The sequence below is a fragment of the Cuculus canorus genome, chromosome 1, assembly GCF_017976375.1.
Source record: "Cuculus canorus isolate bCucCan1 chromosome 1, bCucCan1.pri, whole genome shotgun sequence".
Lineage (NCBI taxonomy): Eukaryota > Metazoa > Chordata > Aves > Cuculiformes > Cuculidae > Cuculus > Cuculus canorus.
Genome location: NC_071401.1, coordinates 146,585,505 through 146,610,688, shown reverse-complemented (window position 1 = coordinate 146,610,688; position 25,184 = coordinate 146,585,505). Strand labels below are relative to the sequence as shown.

Genomic DNA, 25,184 nt, shown 5'->3' with positions numbered 1-25,184 from the left:
CTTATTAATTGTCTAAAGACTGAAGACAGAAGAGTAGTGCTCCATGTGATTGAGGGATCCTTCTTTCCCTTGTGGGTTGACTGGACAACATTATTTTCCCTGAAGAAATAGCTTGTGGTTAATAACACAGGCCATGTCAGTAAAACTATGTAGAGAATAATAGTGTGCAAATAGCGGGCAGCATTGTAGAGCAGCAGGGCTTGTTCATAGGGCTTAATATTTAATGGCTGGGAGACTTGACAAAAATCATAGAATCGTAGAATAGTTTGGTTTGGAAGGGACCTTAAAGATCATATAGCTCCAACCCACCTGCCATGGGCGTGGACACCTTCCACTAGATCAGGCTGCCCAAGGCCCCATCCAACCTGGCCTTGAACACCTCCAGAGATGGGGCATCCACAACTTTCCTGGGCAACTTGTGCCAGTGCCTCACCACTCTCATCGTGAAGAAATCCTTCCTAATGTCTAGCCTAAACCTGCCTCTCTCCAGTTTATACACATTGCCCCTCGTCCTATCACTACATTTGTGAGCAGTCCCTCTCCAGCTTTCTTGTAGCCCCTTTCAGGTACTGGAAGGTCACTATAAGATCTCCTCTGAGCCTTCTCTTCTCCAGGCTGAACAGCCCCAACTCTTCTCAGCCTGTCCTCATATGGGAAGGTGCTCCAGCCCTCTGATCATCATTGTAGTCCTCCTCTGGACCCATTCCAACAGTTCCATATCCTTCTTACGTTGAGGATTCCAGAACTGGACACAGTACTCCAGATGAGGTCTCACAAGATATGAATAGAGGGGCAGAATCACCTCCCTCGACCTGCTGGCCACACTTCTTTTGATGCAGCCCAGGACATGGTTGGCCTTCTGGGCTGGGAGTGCACATTGCCAGTTCATGTCAAGCTTCTCATTAACCAGCAGCCCAAGCTTCTCTGCAGGGCTGCTCTCAATCACATCATTCCCCAGCCTGTACTGAAATTGGCGATTGCCCCAACCCACGTGTAGGACCTTACACTTGGCCTTTTTGAACCTCATGAGGTTCTCACAGGCCCACTTCTCCAGCCTGTCCAGGTCCCTCTGGATGACATCCCATCCTTCTGGCATGGTAACTGCACCACTCAGCTTGGTGTCATCTGCAAACTTGCTGAGGTTGCATTCAAACTTGCTGTCTATATCATTGATGAAGATATTAAAAAGCATCAGTCTCAGTAGAGATCCCTGAGGGACACCACTTGTCACAGATCTCCATCTGGACACCAAACCATTGATCACTACTCTCTGAATACAACCATCCAACCAGTTTCTTATCCAACGAACAGTCCACCCATCAAATCCATATCTCTCCAATTTAGAGAGAAAGATGTTGTGGGGGACCATGTCAAAGGCTTTACAGAAGTCCAGATGGATCACATCCGTTGGTTTTCCCGTGTCCATTGCTGCAGTTACCCCACCATAGAAAGCCACTAGGTTGGTCATACAGGACTTGCCCCTGGCGAAGACATGCTGGCTGCCATTAATCACCTCCCCTTCCTCCGTGTGCTTTAGCATAGCTTCTAGGAGGATTTGTTCCCAGACACAGAGGTGAGGCTAACAGGTCTGTAGTTCCCAGGGTTGTCTTTTCTCCCCTTTTTAAAAATGGGCACAATGTTACCCTTCTTCCAGTCACCAGGGACTTCTCCTGACTGCTGGGATTTCTCCTGACTGCCACGACTTCTCAGATATCTTGGTGAGTGGCTTGGCAACCACATCAGCCAATTCCCTCAGGACTCTCAGATGCATGACTGAAGACAATCTCTACTCTCCCTGTGATGTGGCTGCCAAAAGCAGACAACTATCTCTGCTGCTTTTACTGTCAGACTTTATCTCACTGGACTTAACCTTGTGCTGAATGCCACCAAAAGCAATTCCCTGTTTCCTTAAGTCTGGTGCTCCTGAACATCAGTGGCAGAATAGGTGAACAGATTTGGGCTATTGACTTTATACAGACTACTAAAAAGTGAGCGAGACAGAAAAGGCTACCTAAGCATCACACTAAGGGTGTGGTAGGAAAGATTAAAGTACCAGCTGCCTTTCTGCAGCACTTGTCCTCTCACCGACTGATGTCATTTCCCTCCCTAGCTTAAGCATTAGCCCTCTCGTCAGTTGAAAAATGAGTCCCTGAGGAGCCTAAATTAAAGATGCCCATATGAAAGTGCGGGGCCTGACCTCTCGCAGCTGCGCTGGGGCTAATACTGATTCATTGTGCTGTTCCACGTTACAGTCCAAAGACAGAACAAGGGGGCAGGGAAGGGGATACAGAGGCATTTCTGGTGCCTCGTTAGCTCATTCATAGACACCTGGTGTCCCGCCTCCTCCTCACGCTTCGGTGCATCCCACCCCTATTGTATAGAAAATCCACTTCTTTAGAGATCTGAGCTGCTCAGGCTGGACAAAGACCAACATTAAATCTGCAGCTGCCCAGGAAGAGGCTCACTCCGTCGGGGGTTATTATTGAGAATCTCTGATGAGTGAGTGGCGCGGGGAACTCCCCTCGTCTCTGTCACTTCCAGTTACAGGTTTGGACGGATGCGTCTGCCCATATTTTTTCTTCCTTCACAGAAATAACTTGGGAGGGGCACTTTTCAGCTGATGTGGGCTGTCTCGCCTCTGCTGACCCAGTTTAGCTCTAGAGCTTTATGAGAGGTATGTGATCTGCTGCACTCACCACATTTGGCTGGACAGCACTTAAACCATGTGCAGCCTGCAGAAAACATTTAGTGTCACTGGGCAATGAGGCCAAAATACACTCATGGCAGCTCCTTCACCCCCAGTGAAGTTGCATCAAGGGTAAATTTGAACTGACAAGGGCCAGCTCCTATTCTCACTTACCCCAGTGAGAGCCTGGAATTGTGTCATTAGCATACAAGGAATTATTTTGGATCTACATGGGCACAGACGTGAGCAGAATCTGCCACTGCATGTAAAGGAGCAAAACAAAAAAGGAACAGCAGCAGGTGGCATGTATAGACTTTGTAATCCCAAGTTTTGAAAGGAAAAGAAACATAAAGTTAATAGAAAACCTTTGTGCCTACTAAATATGTTTTATTCGTGAATCCTCTGTGGAGCCAATCAGTCCCTTGGCTTACAAAAATAGATGCAACAGGTGTTAGTTTGAAGACATTTGTGCCTCATGTTAGGGGCACTAATGAAAAGTTTACGGTCAGTGAAACCTGGAGGAGAAAGCAGAATTACAGTGGGAAGAAAAATCTGCCCCACTACACTAAAGAACACCTGGAATAATGCCGTTGGCCAAGGGAAGTTAAATCTACATCTCAAAAGCTTTGCATATCTGATCACAATTCCTGCTGTCACCATCTAAATAGCCTCATGCTGATAACCTGACCTACTTAGTTGGTGGCTGCTCTTCTGTTCTCTATTTCTGACTTATTTATTGATGCTGAGGATGAGTGTTGTTATCTGATATTCTCTCCATTTCCTTCTTTACTCTGACGTGTATCCTGTGTTTCCCTTGGGCACATCCACTAAATTGCAGCTCTTTAAGACAGCCGAATACCAGTTGCCTCCTAGGGACTGATGCTAGCCAAGCTACAGCACAAAGGCATGAACGTTATGCAAATAGCAAGATACAGACCTGAGAGTGGGACTTTCACAGCAGCCTCTGGGAACTGGATGACTGAATCCCATTAGGGCTGCAGTGAGGTTTGGCAGCCTTGTCCTTCCTGGGCACCTTTGAAGAAGTCTCAGCAGAAAGCTGAAGTTTAAATCTTGCATGAAGCAATACATGCTGTTACTCCTACAGAACTGAGTAGTGCTCATTGCAGTAGCAGAGCTAGAGGCTACGGAAGGATCTGTAGGCATAGCTCCCATTATCCTATATAAGGATATAAGGAAATGTAAGGAGAATTTCAGGCACTGTCAGAAGATACTATCAGTGTTGGAGATGTCTCCAAATCTGCACAGGCAAATCAGCTAGAAAAATAACTACAATATTTCCTTGTATTTGGGAAGACTTGTACGTGCTACTGTATTTGTCAAAAAAGTTCAGTGTTCTTCAGATCCACTTGCACTTTAGCAAATGGTGTGCCAATTACTCATATGATCTCTTTAGTCCCCGCAGAAAGCCTGGTCAGCAGCAGACAGCCTCCCTACACATTGCTAGGGCAGCAAATTCTGCCTCGGTTTAAGAATTCTATGGGATTTAGGGCAGCAAGAGGTGTTTGATCAACACGTTTGGCCCAGAGATGGGCACTACAAAACATGCTCTACACAACATCTTAAGTAATGCAAGTTTTTGACTGATTATGAGTTTGTTTTAAATTTAAAGTACTTTTACACTGCCAGAGTGATAAGGGGCTTTCATGTCTCAACAAACCAAGCTGCAGGATTAGAGGCTTCAGCATTACATCTCATCCTAAGGGCACTGCAGTCTTCCTTTGCTCTGTGCTGCCAGAACAGCATACAAGAGTGACCAGGCAGGGATGAAGGTCTGCACCCTGCTAAACCCGGATGCTCTGGGAAGGTCTCCGCTCAGCTGCTTACTTACATGCAGACGTTTAGCGTTGTTAGAGCATCATAACAATGTGCTGTTTTCTTCTTGTTTGTAAGTATACAAGAATTTCATTGGTAAGTAAAAAAACTACTTGTTTAATTTTTACTTTGAAAAGAGCAAGTTGAGTAGAACTGCCTTGAAATACAGCATTTGTGTGTAACAAATACTCCTAATGAAAAGAGCAGGAGAGGGGAAGTTTCCCTACCAAGGGTTAATATATGGCAGAGCAATGTTGTGTGGAAGCAGGAATCTAAGATTCTCCAGGAGATCAGGACTCATTGAAGAAAGCAGTTGTTTTGAACAAACTTACTTTTAAAGCCTGCATTAGAGATCTGCTGAAACACTCAGCCTTTTTCCTCGATAACTGTGAAAGAGCCTCATAAATACAGCCGGCCAGAGGTTTTGTTGTCAGAAATGTGCATATAATGTCTGAGATCAAAACGTACAGGAAGAATTTCAGCCACACCTTAAATGTTGCTGTTATTTTTGAAAGCAGGTTGATTGGTGGACTTTAGTCTTTCACTGCACTGAGGATCTTTCCCCAGAGGAAATTTTCCTCAGTTGCAAGGACTCTCTCTACCTTACTGTACTGGAAACAATGTGGGGAAAGGATTTCTCTGGCAATAAAAGCATTTCAGTGAGTGCAGTGATGAGGAATGCCTGGGATTTAAATACAAAGAAGCCTATAGATGACAGCCTGGAACAGAGGGAGATGTAACAACGCAACTTAAAAAAAAAAAGAGAAAACTTAATTACAAACATGTGTAAAGCATAAGGCAAGAGATAGAAAACAGGGAAAGAATGGCAACAATCCTGTGGCAAAGTGACCGGTGGTGAGCTGTAATGCCCAAAGCCACAGGATGAAAACTGCAGCATTTATTGCTCACTGGAAGTCATTTTTCAAGTGGAGGAGCAATTCTTATCCAATGCAAATGAAACATTCCAGGCAGCAGAGGGTAACTGAAGCCCTCTTAAAATAAATGTATCATTGAGGAAGGACTAATAAATCACCTGGTGACCAAAAAAAAATTTGCATTTGCAGTAAAGAACTCCTCTCTCAAACCAGGTCCTTGTGTTGAGCTCATCCCTGTGTTATTAACAAAGCACTTTGGGATGTGTTTATTTTTACTCAGTACAATCTTCAGAGGGACCTAAGCACTTTGAATTGGGAGCAAGCACTTTGGCTGGGAGTTTAGACTGTGCTGGTGGGAGTGTTAGCTGCTAGCCTGAGCCCCCAGTTCCCTCTCACCTATATAAACCTATAATAAACCGCTGCTTCTGCTTTCTGGATACAGAGTGGAAAGGAGGAGAGGAAAGGAGCTCCTCTGGGCTCCTCTGCCCAAATACATAATAAACCATGGTTCTGAGCACAAGATCTTGCTCAAGGTATGGTATAGGTGCACCCTCTGAAACTCCCTTCCCTTATGCAGACAACAGTATTGATGTATTCACTGAAGGAAGAGGCAACGTGCATTTGCTTGTTGCATTCTTGATTTCTTTTTGCAGGAATCGGGTGCAGACTGCAAGCTTCAGCCATCATCCTGAGACAAACTATCCCCAACTTTTATCCAGGAAACATTGAAATCAGGACTGCATTAACCATCTGGCCGCTTCTAATAGTTCAGGCAAAAATGCAAACACTGAACTTCACTTGCTACAGAGCATCTTGATGGGCTAACTGCAGCAGTGGACACGAGGAAACCAACGGATGTGATCCATCTGGACTTCTGTTAAGCCTTTGACACAGTCCCCCACAACATCCTTCTCTCTAAATTGGAGAGAGAAGGATTTGATGGGTGGACAGTAAGGTGGATAAGAAACTGGTTGGATGGTTCTATTCAGAGAGTAGTGGTCAATGGCTGAAAGTCCAGATGGAGATCCATGACAAGTGGCGTCCCTCAGGGGTCCGTACTGGGACCGGTGATGTTCAATATCTTTATCAATGATGTTGACAGCGAGATTGAGTGCACCATCCACAAGTTTGCAGATGACACCAAGCTGAGTAGTGTAGTTGCCACACCAGAAGGACAGGATATAATCCAGAGGGACTGAACAGGCTGGAGAAGTGGGCCTGTGTGAACCTCATGAGATTCAACAAGACCAAGTGTAAGGTCCTGCACCTCGGTAGGGGCAATCCTCATTTTCAGTACAGGCTGGGGGATGACGTGCTTGAGAGCAGCCCCACAGAGAAGGACTTAGGGGTGCAGGTCAATGAGAAGCTCAACATGAGCCAGCAATGTGCGCTTGCAGCCCAAAAGGCCAACAGTGTCCTGGGCTGCATCAGAAGCAGCATGCCCAGTAGGGCAAGGGAGGTGATTCTGCCCCTCTGTTCCTCTCTTGTGAGGCCTCATCTGGAATACTGTGTCCAGTTCTGGAATCCTCAACGTAAAAAGGACATGGAGCTGTTAGAACAGGTCCAGAGGAGGGCTACAAAGATGATCAGAGGGCTGGAGCACCTTCCCTACAAGGGCAGGCTGAGAGAGTTGGGCCTATTCATCCTGGAGAAGAGAAGGCTCAGAGGAGAACTTATAGCGACCTTCCAATACCTGAAGGGGCTACAGGAAATCTGGAGAGGGGCTATTCATAAAGGCTTGTGGGGATAGGACAGGGGGAAATGGGTATAAACTGGAGAGGGGCAGAGTTAGACCAGACATTAGGAAGAATTTCTTCACAATGAGAGTGGTGAGGCACTGGCACAGGTTGCCCAGGGAAGTTGTGGATGCCCCATCCCTTGAGGTGTTCAAGGCCAGGTTGGATGGGGCCTTGGGCAGCCTGGTCTAGTGGGATCTCCCTGCCATGGGGTTGGAACTGGATGATCTTTAAGGTCCCTTCTAACCCTAACTATACTATGATTCTATGATACTATGGTCTTTTCTCAGTTCACTTCTCTTTTGCCAACGCAAGAAGGCACATCTAGTTCTGAACTTAAATTGTGCAATGAGGATTGTAAGCACTTATGAATATTTTATTGCTCTTCAGGAAGAGGAGGACTTTTTACAGTAACACAAGAGAAATTGAAAGGAACCATAAACAGCACTCCAAAAAACTCTTCCTAATAGCTGTGCTTCTTTTTATAGCTAAAATACTTTTGCAGAGATTCAGCTCTGTGCAGCCATTTGGAACAGCAGCTCTGTTACTGCATTAATTTTATAGGTAAAGTAGTAAATTATACCAGTTCTAATGAATACAAAATAGCAAACCTAAGGAAAGTGAAAAGCTTTGTGGAGGCAAATCAGGATCTGAACAAAGGACAGAGTGGTAGTACTCTTGTATAGATGAAGCCTTTTATCCAACAGTTTGAGGTTTGGAGGACAGACCTTCACATGCATAAGAGTTGCATCACTGAGCCATGTTAGGTAGAGAGTCAGCATGCACACTGCAAGGGGCATGACCCTAAGACATTAATATGAGACACATACTTCTCTGCCAAAAGTATTTGCAGAGCTTCTACTACAACAGCAAGATTACACGTATGACGGTTTAGCCCTGACCCAGCTTATTTCAGCAGCTAAAACAGTGCAGTTGGATTCCCAAATCCCTTCCCCATACCCTCAAGGAGAGGAAAACGAGAGGGAAAAGATTTGGAGTTTGGAAATTAAAACTACAGCTTTAATGAAAGGAGAAGGAGAAGGAGAAGGAGAAGGAGAAGGAGAAGGAGAAGGAGAAGGAGAAGGAGAAGGAGAAGGAGAAGGAGAAAGAAGGAGAAGGAGAAGGAGTAATAAAATATATACAAACATCTGAGATCCTGCCCCCACCCCACCTATTGATGACTACACGTCACCACAAATACTGCAGAGCAGACATGAGAGAATGGCTCTGGCTAGGAGGCAGCTAGTCTTGGGAACTGGATTCAGGAATGCACGGATGCAGGATCAGGAGCAATCAGACATGTCTTCACAGGTTCTCAGCCATCACAGAAGAGGGCAAGACCCTCACGGTCTCTCAGTTTTATACCAGGTATGATGTATATAGCATAGAATACTCTGTTGGTCATTTTGGGGTTACCTGTCCTGTCCACCTCTCCCTGCAGGTGCAGACTTTTTTGCCAGCTCAAGGATGGCCTTGGTTACTACAGAAATAAGTATAAGCAAGTCTAGTGACCTAGACAAGACTGAGTTAAGAGTCAGAAAACTGACTCTAATTTAGCTCAAACCACAAGAACATGTGAGTAGTGATCCCCCAAACCAGAAGAACAAACGAGTGAAATCTAAATATAACCCCTTGCCTAATCCTCGGTGATTGCTGTGGACTTTGGTGAAAATACACCAGTTCTATAAAGTTCAAACACATGATTTCTGTCTTGCATTATGGAGCTGCCAGCACTTCTGGAGCACTTACTTGTAATGCTTGAAGTAGTTGATCGTCTTCTGTGACCTGAACCAAAAACTATTTCTGAGGGTTGTATTTAACAAATAATACCAGTATTTATTGCCAGCTGCATTATAAGTATTCCCTGTCCATACTGAGAGAATGGACAGAAGAAATAGAAGATTCTTTGCCCTGGAAAAAGTTGTAAACTAATTAAGCTCCCCAAACTCCGGAAAATATGTAAAGCAGCTGAAGGCTGGCAAGAAGTAGGCATCTATTCTGTTTGGTCCTTCCTAATTTTGCTTTGTAACCAAATTCATTGCCTTTCTTTATCCCCTTCCCACAAACAACTCATCCAATGGCTATGGTAACCAAAACAGAAGGATCTGCTGATGTCTGTGGGTCTCAGATGTCCCATGAAAGGTGTGATCCCACAGAAGACAGGGAAGGGAAGGTGCAGAAACACCTAAAAGTTAACATTATAAAAATGCAACAGGTGCAGTGGTTGCCACCAGCTACCTGGACCAGTTGATCTCTCTGCTGTGTGCTACATTGCTTTAGCACACCTTGTCTTTGTCCCTCTGCTGCCTTTGGTTGATCAGCTCCTTTGGGCAGGTAGTCTTTTACGTGACCATACAGTGGAGGGAACGGTGACATAAAGGACAAATATACCCTCCACTCTCACCTCCTACAGCTCCACAGCTGCATTTTTTCCTCATGTTGTTACAGGATAATGGTGCATGTGTGATAATACAGTCTGAAGGCTCTACAATGCCCTGGCCTGACTTAAGCAAAGGAGGTTCCCCTGAGCCCAAAGGAGAACACAAGGAGTCCTCCTGCAGTCTCTACAGATGCTGTGGCTTTAAAACCCCAATCACTTACAGAGGAAGTAAGGGCTTTTTCCAGTCATGCCACCAACCTGCAGTCACTGGAAGGCTGTGACATTCTTCTGGGACACTGTAATGAAGTTTGATCACTGAACACATTCAAGTACAGAGGTATTTTTCTAGGGTCTAAGAGGTTATTATCACCTTAGTTAATTATCTGTGAGGATTCAGATTCCAGCAAATGTTAATTATCCTTCCATCAATCTCATGTTCACGAAAGCTTAGTATGGCTATTTTTAGCAATACAAATATCTTCTTCCTGAATGGAAAAGCTGTTCTTTTTCTTGCATATTTTATTTTTAAATGTTAAACACATTAGACAGAACTGAGGGTGTTTTCCTCTCTTGGAAACCATCCTAAGAATGTGTAATAATTAATGAAAATCCTAAGGACAATACCATCTTCAGACCAGAATGTATGATGTTAGAAATCTGGCATGGGTATGAGGCAAAAATGATCAGAACGGGGTGCTTGAAGTCCACGTTTAATCCTAGAAAATATGCCATTGAGAGAGTGGTTTGGTGCCCAGAACATTCCAGGAGACAGGTGTCTAAATAAGTGTTCTCATTCAGCCCCTGTTAAGATAGGGTTTGAACCTCTGGGCAATGGCATTAAACACATGACATAGGAATAAAAACAGCTTCATTGACTTGATGCACTACGTTCAGATCAGTCAATGTCCCATTTGTTTCTGGCTCTGAGCGTTGTGATGAGATCTCTGAAGGAAAACTGGGTATTAGGAAAAATCTCTTCTCCTAAGGGGTTCTCAAGCACTGACATAGACTGCCCCGGAAAGCAGTGCAGTCACCATCCTTGGAGAGATTTAAAAGACATGGATGTGGTGCTTAGGGACATGGTTTAGTGGTGGACTTGGCAGTGCTGGGTTTACAATTGGATTTGATCATCCTACAGGTCTTTTCCAACTTAAACAATTCTGTGAAAGTCAGAGCACACTGAAAAATTTGGAAGTTTCATGGTAACTCCGATTCTTTCTCCACTTGTTATGTTTTCCATCCTTACTCATAACTGTAGGACTCTATCCTTACCCCAAATCTAAGCAGTATTGACTGGAATGGATTATATTTGACATATTTATGTCTAAAGAGTGTCAAAGGAAAGATCTTTCTGAGTGGAACAAAACCGGCCTTATTTCAACTAGTTTCTTCCTCTAGAATTGCAGATGGACACCAGGGTGGGGTGCAGCAGTTAACTGGGTAATAAGTATTTCATCTAAATACTTTTTTTTCTAAACAGGATATGTAACAAAATGAGAAATTGCTTCTTTGGCTTCTATTCCTCTCACAACGAAAGTGGAACCACTTGATAAAAGATTTGTCCCCCATTGCTAACCTGAGCATCTAGATAGCATAATCTTGGAAAAGATTTTGACATGTATTATTCGTATGTCCATATCAGCCAAAGAAACACCTGCTACGTTAGCTCCAGTATTAAAAAAAAAGAAAAGAAGCAGAGTTCAGGGTTCCCTTTCTCTGAGCAGGCTATAACTGTGATGCTGCATTACCTCTGAATAGATCCAGGGTTTAGTATTTGCATTATAAATGCAGGAATCATCAAACTCTGCTCTTGTAAACAGATTTCTGATTTTCCTTTCTCAGTGCATGAGCAAACATTGGCTCCTAAGAAGGCATTCTAAATTGGGACCTAGCAAGATATTTTATACTAGAGATTCTAGAGAGGCTTTGCTATATGAGCAAGCAGAAAATACACTTTTTGCTTTGGTGTTCAAAGCAGAATTGCTCTTTGTGCATCCTTGGTCAGTGTCAGACAAAAGAGCTTCCTGGGGAAAAGAATGGCTTTGTGTGCCATTTGACCACCCCATTTACAAATAAATGTCTATAAAATCCCACATGTAAATATTCTGATTGGATCTCTGGCACTGGTGAAACTGCTGGTGGTGGGCAAAGGCAGGTGATGGCATCTTGGCTTGCATCAGAAACAGCATGGCCAGCAGGACCCTGTACTCGGCACTGGTGAGACCACACCTCGAATGCTGTGTTTAGTTCTGGGCCCCTCATCACAAGAAGGATGTTGAGGCTCTGGAGTGTGTCCAGAGAAGAGCAAGAAACCTGGTGAAGGGGCTGGAGAACAAGCGATACGAGGAGCGGCTGAGAGAGCTGGTTTAGCCTGGAGAAGAGGAGGCTGAGAGGAGACCTTATTGCTCTCTACAACTACCTGAAAGGAGGTTTGTAGAGAAGAGGTGCTGGCCTCTTCTCCCAGGAGACAGGTGATAGGACAAAGGGAAATGGCCTCAAGCTGCGCCAGGGGAAGTTCAGGCTGCGTGGTTGAGTCCCCATCCCTGGAGGTATTTAAAAGATGGGTAGATGAGGTGCTCAGGGACATGGTTTAGTGGCAGATAGGAATGGTTGGACACGATGATCCAAGGGGTCTTTTCCAACCAGATGGTTCTATGATTCTATGATGAAAGAAATGCCCATGGGGAGGGCAGGGTGGCAGCAATGTACTGGCACTCAGGGGACCAACAGGGATTAGTGCTACATCCCAAACACTGCTGATATTAAAACAAAAACAGTTGCAGCTTCCCCCTCCCTAAAATTCTATAAACTAAGCGGTTGATGACAAAACAAATGGGACCAGTAATTAGCAAAATGTCTAAATTGGGCAGAATAAGCAGGAGTTCTAGAATCACAGCACTGGATGAAGGCTTTTTCGGGCTGGTGTCGGCATCACGTAGGGAGAACATTAAACAGGGCACAGCACCCCATGCCTCTGTGGGATCCAGAGACGGGAGATGCAAGGAGGATCGCCAGGCTGGGCGCATGGGTAGAATTCCCAGCTCACCCCCTGCAGCGCCGCTCCGCCGCCACGAGGGGACGCCCAACACCGCCCCGCCGGGCTACCGGCACCGCCCCCCCCCAAAAAGCGGCAGCGAGTGGCGGCGGCGCCCCCGCGTGGCGGCGGCCGAGCGGTGCAGCAGCTGCGACCTCACGGGACTCCCTGCCCGCTCCGCATCCCTGGGTGCGACCGATTTCAGTACAGGATGGGGGATGATGTGATTGAGAGCAGCCCTGCAGAGAAGGACTTGGGGTGCTGGTGGGCGAGAAGCTCGACACGAGCCGGAATGTGTGCTCCAAGCCCAGAAGGCCAACAGTGTCCTGGGCTGCATCAAAGGAAGAGTGGCCAGCAGGGAGAGGGAGGGGATTCTGCCCCTCTGTTCCTCTCTTGTGAGACCTCATCTGGAGCACTGTGTCCAGTTCTGGAATCCTCAACGTAAGAAGGATATGGAACTGTCGGAACGGGTCCAGAGGAGGGCTACAAAGATGATCAGAGGGCTGGAGCACCTTCCCATACGAGGACAGGCTGAGAAGAGTTGGGGCTGTTCAGCCTGGAGAAGAGAAGGCTCAGAGGAGATCTTAGAGCGACCTTCCAGTACCTGAAGAAGCTACAGGAAAGCTGGGGAGGGACTGCTTACAAAGGCTTCTAGTGATAGGACAAGGGGGAATGGGTATAAATTGGAGAGGGGCAGAGTTAGACTAGACATAAGGAGGAATTTCTTCACGATGAGTGTGGTGAGGCGCTGGCACAGGTTGCCCGGGGAAGCTGTGGCTGCCCCATCCCTGGAAGTGTTCAAGGCCAGGTTGGATGGGGCCTTGGGCAGCCTGATCTAGTGGGAGGTGTCCATGTCCATGGCAGGGGGGGTGGATCTATATGATCTTTAAGGTCCCTTACAACCCAAACTATTCTATGATTCTATGATTCCCTGCCTGCCCCACATCCCTGGCTGCATCCCCATGGGATTCCCTGCCCACTCCGCATCCCTGGCTCTGTCTCCTGCAGGATTCCCATAACAAAGCAACAGAGGCAACGGCACCCTCAGTGCTGGCAATATTTGTGTCTTTCTTACCTGCTAGGCCTCCCCATTGCCCTTACACCACCCTTGCCCCTCACCTGCGGCATTACTACCTGTTGCACCTCATCCTCTCCCAAGGAACAAGTGATAAGGCAAGAGGAAAAGGCCTCAAGTTGAACCAGGGGACGTTCAGATTGGATATTTGGAAAAAATTCTTTACTGAAGGAGTGCTCAAGCATTGGAACAGGCTGCCCAAGGAAGTGCTGGAGTCACCTTCCCTTGGTGTTCAAAAAACTTGTAGTCATGGCACTTTGGGACATGGTTTAGTAGGCACGGTGGTGTTGGGCTGCCAGGTCAACTTGATGATCTTAGAAGTCATTTCCAACCTTAACAATTCTGAGTCTGTGATACCCTCTCCACAATAAGCAGATGGGTTCATTCTTTTTACAGAAGAGCCTTTTACATAGCTGAACATTTTTTATTACTTCTTTTATTCTTTTCCTTCAATCCTCCCCCAACTTTCCTAAGTCTGAACAGGCCCAATTGTTCAACCTTTATTTTCACAGAATATTTTACCTCTGATCATCACCACTTTCTTAGACAGCCTCTCTGGCTCAGCCACATCTTTCCTGCGGTGCCCCAAACCAGACAGCAACTGTCCTTAGCAGTGCTTAGTGGGATGGAGGGCTCGTAGAATGTCCTGAGTTGGAAGAGACCTACAAGGATCATGGAGTCCAACTCCTGTCCCTACACAGAACAATCCCAAAAGTCACACCATGTGTCTGAGGGCATTGTCCAAATGCTTCTTGAATATAGTCAGACTTGGCAGCGTTACTGCTTCCCTGGGGAGCTGTTCCTGAGCTCCACCACCTGCTGGGTGAAGAACTTTTTCCTAATATCCATCCTAAAGCTCCCCTGGCACAACTTCCTGCCATTCCTTTAGGTCCTATCATTGGCTGCCAGAGAGAAGAGATGAGCACCTGCTCCTCCTCCTCCCCTCGTGAGGAAGCTGTAGACTGTGATGAATTCACCCCCCAGTCTCCTCAAGGCTGAACAGACCAGTGACTTTAGCCAATCCTCCTACAACTTCCCTTTCACCAACTTTGTGGCCCTCCTCTGGACACTCTGCAGTAGTTATATATCCCAGCTCTCCAAACTGTCCGTGTTGAATGTTTTTAGGCTATTGTACTTATTGTGTTTGACTTCTTTACAGCTTTGTTTACACTAACGTCTATGTCAAATAAGATGGTTAAATCATTAATGCCTGCTTTCATAATACCTCTAGGATACACATTGAGGTCACCAGATGCTCTGCTTGCCATTGTAGGTTATTCCACTTGCAGCAGTGGACAAAGCCCTACTGGGAGAAGCCCCTGCAGCAGCACAAGATTTCTCTCCATCACATTTGCCAGCATAGATATTTGGGCCAGCCCCTTCAAGCGTGATCAAGTCCATAGTGCCTCGGCGTAATGGCTTTTTAATATATGAGAGCTGAAAATGAACATAAATGCTAAGGAACTGGCTAAATCAATATCCCATCAACCCCACTGACAGTTTCTCTTGAAATTTGTTACTGTAACACGTTATTGATGAACTACCAATAATGTAAAACAACACTGACAACACAGATGGTCTTGCTTGAGACCTTCTCCGCTGCTTTTATTGGAAAGGGTAAAAACAACTGCAAACAGCAGCACTAGGACTGGACGTGCTCTGTGAGCACTTATGAGGGAATTAGGAAGCGTTTGTGTTCAATGAGGCTGTTAAGCCACATACAAAATCTACACCTCCAGCCCACCAAGGGATCCTCACTTTTGTGCCTGCCTCCAGCCACACTATAATTTATGGAGAATTCTTATTTAGTGAAATAAATAATTTCATTAGCTTGCCATAAAACTTAAGTTACTGGAAGCACAACTAGCAGTTCTTCATTTAATCTTTGAGATCAAATCTGGCTCAGCTGCACCTGAGGCTTCACAGCCTCTTTTAAGTTCCCTCATCAAGCAGCTCCAACCCTTTAAAGCCACTGCATGCTCACGGCCTGCTTGCTATCAGCAGGTTATATGCTATCTCTTTTAGATGGAAGGGGCTGTCTGCTCACCTTTGTGGGATGTGCAAGTAGTCAATTAGCTAGGTCTATGAACGTGGCCTCAGGAATTGCCAGGACATGATAATGCCCATATTCCTGAAATAACCCTTTCCCAAACTTTTGAATCCATCATGAAGATCATTTCAGTTCATGGGCCTTGCAGTTTATGGTGCCTTCCTAGCGTCACCTGAGTCCCCTAAAAATATTCTGCTCGTTGCTCCAAGGTCTGTGAAGTTTCCACTCCATGAGAGTTCTTAAAAGCTTCCTGCACATTGAGCCGGAGCAGAAAGGTTATGCTTTTCCACACAAGTACGTTTTTGCTACTAGTTTCTCTGGTCCCAAACTATATAACCCACTCTTCCTAACACAGTATTTTTCCAGGATCTGTAACTGGCACATTCTTGAAGAGAAGAGCATCCTGAAGACCAGTACATGACTGGATTACCTCCTGGCCCCTGCTGAGGCAACCTTTGCTGTTACCCAATCCCCACAATTTGTAGCAACTGTGAGAAACTCTGGCATTTAAAGCTTTGCAAAGCAGACACTCTGGAAAGATTCCAGAGGTTCTTTCCGGATGTTATTTTCTGTTCTACACGCTTTGGCCATTGTGAGTTTTACTGAGGCATTTCTGGTGGTGTTTGAGATAGCGCTCATTCATTGCATAAATCATGTATTTCGTACCTCACAACTAGCATCTGGGGCTTCTGAGCCCAGTGTTCAATACCACTGCACTGATCGGATTCAAATCCTATTTCCAAGAATTCCTCAGTAACCACAAGACTGTCTCCACAGTTCTCTAGAGAAGCTGAGAACAAGTACGGGGCTGCATCACATCTCAGTATAAAGTTCTGGTACTTTCCCCTGGCCCTTGCCTGTACCCTACTGGACGCATGCTGGGACACACAACGTTAAGTAAGCGACAATCAAAAACGGGTGCAGAGAATATTCCAAATGTTTATTATGTATTAAAAATACCGCAAATAAGCCATACAGTTAATTTCACAGTAACCTGAATAACATTGTTCAAGAACTTGAGAAGTCCACAAAGAACAGTGCAGTTCCAACAGTGACAAGTTACCTTAATGCCGTGGGTCCCTCCTTCTTTGCCAGGAATTCTTTCCCATTTACAATGGGAACAACACTACATATGGTTCACTATCACGGTTTACAGAGGAAAACTCCCTTTCACCTGTGCTGTTCCTACCATCACACCACTTCTGGGAGGTGCTAGTTCTAGGAATTCTTCTAACATAACCAGGTATCTGGCTAGTGCAGGCTGAGGTGGGCATGATGCACACAACCTACTTCCAAGGTATCCATAAGAAGATTCCTTTACCAAATCTTTGGCTAAGTTCAACAGTAAACTTGAAAAGGAGGATTAAAAATCCTTTCCATAAAAGACAGAAAACCAAGAAAGCTCCATGAAGAAGTGTTCTTTTTTTAAATAAAGATCTAGAGAAGTACGACACTTTTCCTTCACTCCCAACCAGTTCCTAGAAGGATCCCTTGCTACCAGTGTCTCAGGCAGGCCCCCCGGTGACAGTAATGGTGACAAAAATCAGGCACCAAGCCCTGAATACGTAACAACAGTTCAGGTCACTGTCAGCTGTATGAAAACTTGGAAATGTATACACCTTAGAATCGATTCTGCTAATTTCATGGTGATTTTCCCCCTTGTGTATTTTGGAGTGTATGACTGTCGTTAGCATGCTTGATAAATGGGGAACGCAAGAGGTGCAGTTTTAGTCCTTCTCTTTCCTTATTCAAATTTGTGATCATTTTTACAGAAAATCCTGTATCACAGACAAATTAGGCCCTTCCAGGAAAGACACAGCTTTATCATGTAAACAGCCCAAAGTTATGACAAAAATATTACTGTACCCTCTTGAAACTAATCCCATCCTTCAGATGTCCCTTCTGAGCACTGGTCTACTACACCAGCAGCTGAAGATGCTGGGAAAGAAGCCCATGATCACAAATGATGAATCTCTCCAGCCAGGTGGTGGAACACCTCTCTTGGGTCTTAGCCCCAAGCAATGCCACTTATCTCAAACCTTCCCTTCAGGGGGTTCAGCTAATCCCTCGTTAGCTCCTCAGTACAAATTAAGGACTCATGGAAAATCTACTACAGCTCAACCAACACCTGCTAAACTGACCACACAGAATCCCAAACTGCAGCAAAGAATAAGTTGCTTCGAATCCACATCAGAGTTTACCGGTTTAAACAGTTTAAGACAGAGATGTAGTTTTGTTAATTTATTTCTTAAGGTAAAAACATACCAGTAAAATTCTCACTGTGTAAGGCAGTACGCTTTTCGTACCAGAACAGCTGTGGACATTCTGTGTGGGATATCTAGTGTCATAGTGTGAAACACCTTCATGCCATTAAATACGCGCCTGTGCTAACAAGGCTGTAGTGCCTTAGTTACACCACTACACTTGTAGTGGTGTAACTTTATAGAGAAGATGAGCCTTCAGAAACTCAATGCCCACCTAAACTCATGCTTTCTTATAACAAAATTTAAAAAAACCCAAACAATAAAAACACTACACAAAAGAGAAATAAAGAAATAAGCAGAACTGTCTCTATTATTAAAGTATTCTTATTCTCTTTGGAGGTATCAAATTGGTTTTAAAAAGAGTAAAAAACAGGGCATATAAAAGCTATTCTCCTTAACTTATTATTTGCACAAGGAGCACTGCTGCCTAAACTTTTTCATGTATCTTTTCTACTTTCACAAACAACCTTTCCAGATCATTCCTCAGGTCATCTACTGAGCTCTTCACAGACTCCAAGTTGTTCTCATTAGTTTCAATTTTCACCGAGTAGGAGACTAAACTATCCACTGCAGTTCTTATCATTTTCAAATCAGAATCAACCTGGCTGACAGAAGATCTCAGTTCATCCACAGAGCCTTCCACAGAAGACAATTTTTCAAGATAGCCTTGAGAATGCGCTTGCCCTGTCTGATGATTTCCTTGATCTAATAAAGTATTAATTTGGTTCTGGACATCCTGAAGAGGACCAGAGGATGGCAGATCATCAATGCTTCTCTTCAAGTTTTCCACTTCATTGTACAGCGAGGTTTGTGATTCACGAAGATTTTTCAGAATATCTGTGACTGAAGTGATGTCCATATCCGAGATTCCCTGAAAAGCAGTAATGCTTTGTTCTAGGGTACTGAGCTTATTCTTGTATTCTGCCTCCTTAGAAAGGAAAGATTCCAACTTTTCACTATTTTGAGAAGCAACAAAAGTTAGAGACTCCAGACGGTCTTCTATGTGCCTCAGTCGAGACTCCAGTCCTTCACTGTTCTTCCCAAAAGTTTCTAATGCTTTTCTGAAGAGTTCGTTTTCTTCCCATTTGTTGAGGTCAGCTTTAACTTGTAGTAAATCTTCACTGAGTCTTTTAACGTCACTAGGGAGCTGCATAATAGAATCCTCAGCTCTTAGAACTTTCTCTTGTAAAGCTTTTAATGAAAGGTGTTCAGTGTCCGCAGCCTCTTTGAATTTCTCATGTTCTTGTTTGAGGTTGACTAGCTCTTTCACTTCAGTATACACATCAGACTCCATGGATTCCATTGTACTCTTCAAGGTCTCGATGTCCTTTTCTTTGATTTTTATGGATGCCTGCATCTCATCAAAAGCATCTTTTAGCACCTTAATGTCATGTTTATACACATCTGCCTCTTCCAATGAATCAACCTTTGCTTTCATATTGTTGATTTCATCTTGGCTTCTTTGCTGGACTTCAGTGAATACAGCAATGTTATCGTTTATAGACTTGGTTAGCTCTGTTAGTCTCTCTTCCACTGTGTTTTCCAGAGATGTGAAGTCTCGTTCCCTTGCATCCTTCACCATGTGGATGCCATCAGACAAGTCTTTCAAAATTTCATTTTGCAGCTTCTGAAGCACTTCACTGATCCGGTTTATTTCACTCTCCCCTTGTTTAACAGCCTTCTCTGTAACCTCCTGCTTCTGCTGAGCAATTTTCATCATGGATTCAAATTCTCCAAAAGTGGCTTGAAGGGAGCGCACCTAAAACAGAAATCCACATGGTTAATACAATTTCATCTTTATCTACATCCTTACCCTTTGTGTCTAAGATCCTTATGGCCCTTATTACTATATGAAATTACCACCTTGCAATCCTTCATGCTCCCTGCCTGAGGTGACCCTATGGCACAAAGATACAAGTGGCAAAAAAAGCCCAGCATCTAGAGCCCTATAGCTCTGTAGATCCAGACATCTTCTGCTGAGGATTCTTGGCCTCACTGACCTACCACGATGATCCAGGAAATCCATGCTCATGAAAATCAATTTCAAGTCTCCAGAGTTTGCATCCGGATCCCTGAGCCAACCTTCCTCTATACACAGATTCCTGGTTCTACGGGCCACAAGTCTGTTAGGGAGGAAAGGAGGAGGGGGAGGGGAAAAAAAAAAAAAAGCTAAAAACCAGCTGGCAGCAGCTCCTGAATACAGAAAAGCTGAGATTAGACTTTAGCACACAATTATACCCAAAGCCAATTCCTGAACTAGAAAGATGTTTCAAAGTAGACAAAAAAGAGTAACAGGAAAAATGAAGGGGAAAGTGGAGCTGGGAATGGCCAGGGAATGGAGGTCATAGTTATGACGTTTCCCTGCTCCTAGACACCAATGGAGACACAGATTTCTCTTGTTAACTATTTTTAAAGATTAAGGAAAAAAACCCACAGAAAGCGCTTTAATGTTCTAAATACTTTGTACCTCATTATCTACACACGTGCATACACCCACATGCTCCTAGCGAACAGGAACACATGTATGGACACAGACAGAGAACAAAGCCATAGCAGCTGCCAAGCAGACTGACTTGCATCTATCTATCTATCTATCTATCTATCTATCTATCTATCTATCTATCTCAGGTTTAATATAGAAAGTTGTTACAGCTGGATCAGGTATGCTATTAAGCTTCCCAATCACAAACACTACAGTTGTTTTTAGCAGCAGCAAGACAGAAAAGGTGAAGGAGTAAATGGCCGCCGCATGTGTTTACTCTCACATTTAAAGGTAAGATCCAGGCACACCAATGGGGAACCATGCATTACTTAATTTAAAGGCCAAGCAGAATATCACGTCTTTAAGACTGTGAAGGAATCCTGTGCGTGCGTGGGCTGTATTTTTTTAAACTTAGTAAAGCGTTGCAAGAAATTCCACAGGCTGCAACGGGAATCCATCACACAGAAAATACCTCAAGGTCTTGGCAGGATGGCAAGTGCTGAGTAATGCACGCTGCCTTGCCTCACGCTACTGCCTGTGTCTGAGGGGTGTATTAATCAGTCATGCCACATGGGCTGCCATGTTTACTGATTAGATACACAGCTGGAGGGGTGGTTTTATTTTATAAATAAAAGGAAGTATATTTTATATGTTCTTAGAGAGAAATACACAGTTTCCTTTTCTTTTTTGCCTTTTTCACTGAAGGAGGCTCCAGCAGATCCTAGTCAGCTTCTGGACCTAGAAATTCATCTCAAAAGACCTAACAGACTTACTAATTAGAAATTAAGTTACACACATGTAAATCCCAGGCCAAATCCTCCTTGGTTTTTGTGGAAGTCTACACTGAGGAAGGATTGTAGAGTTTGGCCACAAGACCTGCCCTTGCTCCAACAGATTCCTCACAGCTTGAAGAATACCCATAGAATCATAGAATGGTTTGGGTTGGAAGGGACCTTAAAGATCATCCAGTTCCAACCTCCCTGCCATGGACAGGGATACCTTCCATTAGATCAGGTTGTTCAAAGCCTTCCTTTTCCTCTCTCTTATGTACAAAGGTTTGTAATGACTTTCCATTCCCTATACTTGTGTTCATTAGAGCTCACACACAAAACTAGAAATGAGCTGAGGTGGGGGGAACAGGTAGCACTGCTGTATGTACTGCAGCAGGACACCAGCCATTACACTGACTTACCAACCTCATTTTCACTGTGTCTTAGCTGTTATTCAGATTTTCTCCACATAGACAGCTTTTTCTGTATCACTATAAATGGACTTCAGAAATCTAGAAGGAGGACACAGGGAGGTTCTCCTCCCCTTCTTGTAAGACAATTTATTTGGCTTTCACATATTCCAACCAAATCACCGAATTCACATTTGAAATCAACCACCTTCAAATGTTAGTCTAATAAAAGGCATTAGAAATGCCCAGAAGAACTCTCCAGAAGGCCAGGAAGTCTCTGCTGCTGTAGCTTTGACAGAGAGTCAAATCTCCACCAGAATGGAAATACTTTATATCTGCTCCTCCACTGTGTTTGGGCAAGGCTCATGGTGTAACCTGAAGCTATTCTTCTATACTTCCAGCTGGACCAGCCACTTGAAGATCAGAGAGCTCTGATAAGGTAAAATGAAACAAGGTCTTCAGATTAGACCAGTTTCTAATCTGACCTGTCCTAACCAAGAGCCACCAGGGCCCAAGTCTAACCCGCTGCACAAGAGACGTGAAACACACAACCCCATAGTAAGAGTTCATATTCACTACACAGTTAATTTGTGTGTGCATCTATGCGTAAGTTTGCCTGTTTGGTGTTCATGGCTGGTAAGATTTTAAACCACAGCCCTTAAGAGGCTGAACATCATAAATAGCTCATAAAAATATGTCCATAGCTAACAAATAAGTCTCCTCTAACCAGTCATAACTATCTTGTGTTCAAACATCAATCAACCTTGGCATCTCTGAGAACTATGCTGTGTTAAAGACTAAACTTCCACATCATTTCCTTTCTCCTCCTACTGCTGATGTGTAAAGCAGATGAGTTTATACAACGCTTACTCCTGACAAGAGCACTCTGCAGTAAAAGACTGAAGGGGAAAGCCAGTTCCACACAGCAGCCTGCACTGACGACACTCAAAAAGTACAATGTGGGACCTCAAGTACATTCTTCTCTAAAGACAACACCAAGCCACAGCAAGTAAAGCTTTCAAGAGTTATATCGAAACTCTGCATGATCTCTTCCCCCGCCTTTTAGTTGCGTTCTACTGTAAGTATGTCTAACATCAGTCACCTGCTACAGGCGGGCAAATGGTTTCAGTTCCCTTTGAAACAAACTGTTTATAACTTTCAGGTATAAACCCTCCCTCCTAGAATACGTAACTTACATGTAGGATTTTCTGTGAGTACATGGCGATGGAGGCAGCAAATTGTTCTCATTCCTGTGCTTGGAAGAGTTTATATATTGCACATACATCTGGGTTCTATATTCACATACTGTAATCTCATATCCTCTGTGTCCTGCCATTGCGATATCTTCCTTCACACAAAGACTACAAAAATTCTTTAAAAACTAGGAAGAAACAACTCCTGCTAGTTTAAATCACAGTCCAGTCATCAGTAAGCAAAAAAAAAAAAAAAACCCAAACCAGCATTTAAAATCAACTTCAGAAGCAACAGTACAGCTCTGCATTTTACAACCCTTTCCCCCCTCCTAAGAGTTTTCCTTTTCCTCCTTGTAAGGGAGAGGAAACACCATGATTGATTCTACAAACTCTGTGCATGCAGGCCTCCATGCTTCCGAGAGCACCACAGAATGGCCAGAGGATCTCTGCCAGAATCCGTCCCACCGCCTTATCCCCCTGCCACTGGCCTGGGCCCAAGCTTGCAGAGAACATGGGGAATCTGTATGGCTCGCTGTGCAAAAAGCAGTCAAGCTGAGAGAAGAATTTCTCTTCCTTTGATCTGACTCCATCATAACTTTACACAGTGCTTTCCAAACCATTTATCTACTCCTTAGACAGAAGCATAGAATAGTTTGGGTCGGAAGGGACCTTAAGGATCATTCAGTTCCAACCCCCGTGCCATGGGCATGGACACGTCCCACTAGATCAGGCTGCCCAAGGCCCCATCCAACCCGGCCTTGAACACCTCCAGGGATGGGGCAGCCACAGCTTCCCTGGGCAACCTGTGCCAGTGCCTCACCACACTCATAGTGAAGAAACTCCTCCTTATGTCTAGTCTAAATCTGCCCCTCCCCAGTTTATACCCATTCCCCCTCGTCCTATCCCTACAAGCCTTTGTGAGCAGTCCCTCCCCAACTTTCCTGTAGCCCCTTCAGGTACTGGAAGGTCGCTGTAAGATTTCCTCAGACCCTTCTCCAGGCTGAACAACCCCAACTCTCTCAGCCTGTCCTCATATGGGAGGTGCTCCAGACTTCTGATCATCCTTGTAGCCTCCCCTGGACCCACTCCTACAACTCCATATCCTTCTTCTATTTAGGATTCAAGAAATGCCTTCGTATACGCCACTTTTAAAGGTTCCAGGCACCCTAGGACACATCCAGATGGACAGTACCACTTGTAGAACTTGGGGGACAGTAAAGCTCGAGAGAAAAAAATGAAGAGGAAAATGAGCATTTCTTTTGCTTCGCTTAAGCCACTCCCTCTGCCAACTGCTTCCGAGCTCTTCCACAGTCCTGGATGGACACGGGAGTCCCTCGCCCGGAGGCGGCAGCGGGACCGTGGCTGGCAGGCCGTGGAAGGAGCAGCGCATTTGCTTTTTGGGGCACCGGTTTTGCTCCCCGGGGCGTCGAGGCAGGCTCCTGCCACGTCCAACCTCGCCGCTCCCCTTGGCGCGCCACCTGCTCCGCCAGGACAGCGCCTCAGCTGCCACAGCCCGGCTTTCGGCGGGATGAAATTACCGCCCGCGGGCTCGGGGCACCGCGGCTCCGCGCTGCGTTACAGCAGCCTCGGCGCCCGGCCCCGGGACCCGCGGATCCCTCGCTTTGCCGAGGCCACGTTTGCAGGCGCTGGAAAACAACACGCCCCACGCTCCATTTGTTCCTATACTGCGACCAAAGCATAGAACGGTTTGGGATGGAAGGGATCTTCGAGGCCATTCAGCTTCAACCTTTCCCCCGCCCCCCGCCAGGGGCAGAGCCACCTCCTGCTGGATGAGGCCGCTCAGAGCTCCATCCAACCCTTGGACGCCTCCAGGGGCATCCACAGCCTCCCCGGGCAACCTCTGCCACCTTCTTCCCGAAGAATTTCTCCCTAAGCAATCAGGAAGCATCTTTAGGAGGGTGCCCAGCGGGGGAGGAAGCGGCGGGGGGAGGGAACGGGACACGTTTGCTTTCCCGCAAGCCGGGCTGCGCAGCCTCCCGTGCAAAGGGGCGACACCCCCCCCCCCCCCGCAGCTCTACCTTCTGCACCACGGCGTCCAGCGTGGCGGCCAGCTCCTGCCGCTGCCGCCCGGAGTCTTCCCGTTCGCGGGCGCTGCGCCCGACCTCCTCCCGCAGCTGCCGCACCAACCAGCCGCCGGGCACCGCCACGCCCAGCATCACCGCGGCGCCCAGCAGCAGCGCCCAGCCCCGCCGGGGCCCCGCGCCGGAACGGCCTCCGCCGCCCCCCGCCGCCCTGCCGCCCCCCCGCCCGTGCGAAGGCGCCGCCGCTTTCTTCGCCGCCGGCTCTTCGGCGCCGCTGGGGTGCGCGCCCCGCTCGGTGGTGGCGGCAGCGGAAGGGCTGCCCCCCTTCGAGCCACGATGCTTGGCGGCCGACAT

The 25,184-nt window shown here is 45.7% G+C and overlaps 1 protein-coding gene across 1 annotated transcript; it reads right to left on the bottom strand.

Moving 5' to 3' along the window:
• Positions 1 to 16,588: 16,588 nt before the first annotated feature.
• Positions 16,589 to 25,184, bottom strand: CKAP4 (cytoskeleton associated protein 4). The gene is made up of 2 exons (XM_054071193.1): positions 24,828 to 25,184; positions 16,589 to 19,692 (listed from the first exon to the last, which is right to left on the bottom strand). Exons 1-2 carry the CDS (start codon positions 25,182 to 25,184, stop codon positions 18,361 to 18,363), a joined length of 1,689 nt encoding a protein of 562 aa, XP_053927168.1. The 3' UTR covers positions 16,589 to 18,360.

Excerpts from the sequence above, each read along its gene's own strand:
- CKAP4 (XM_054071193.1), bottom strand. The coding sequence starts at position 25,184 with ATGTCGGCCGCCAAGCATCGTGGCTCGAAGGGGGGCAGCCCTTCCGCT. Across the intron at positions 19,693-24,827 it reads TGGACGCCGTGGTGCAGAAG|GTGCGCTCCCTTCAAGCCAC; the intron begins GTAGAGCTGCGG and ends TTTCTGTTTTAG.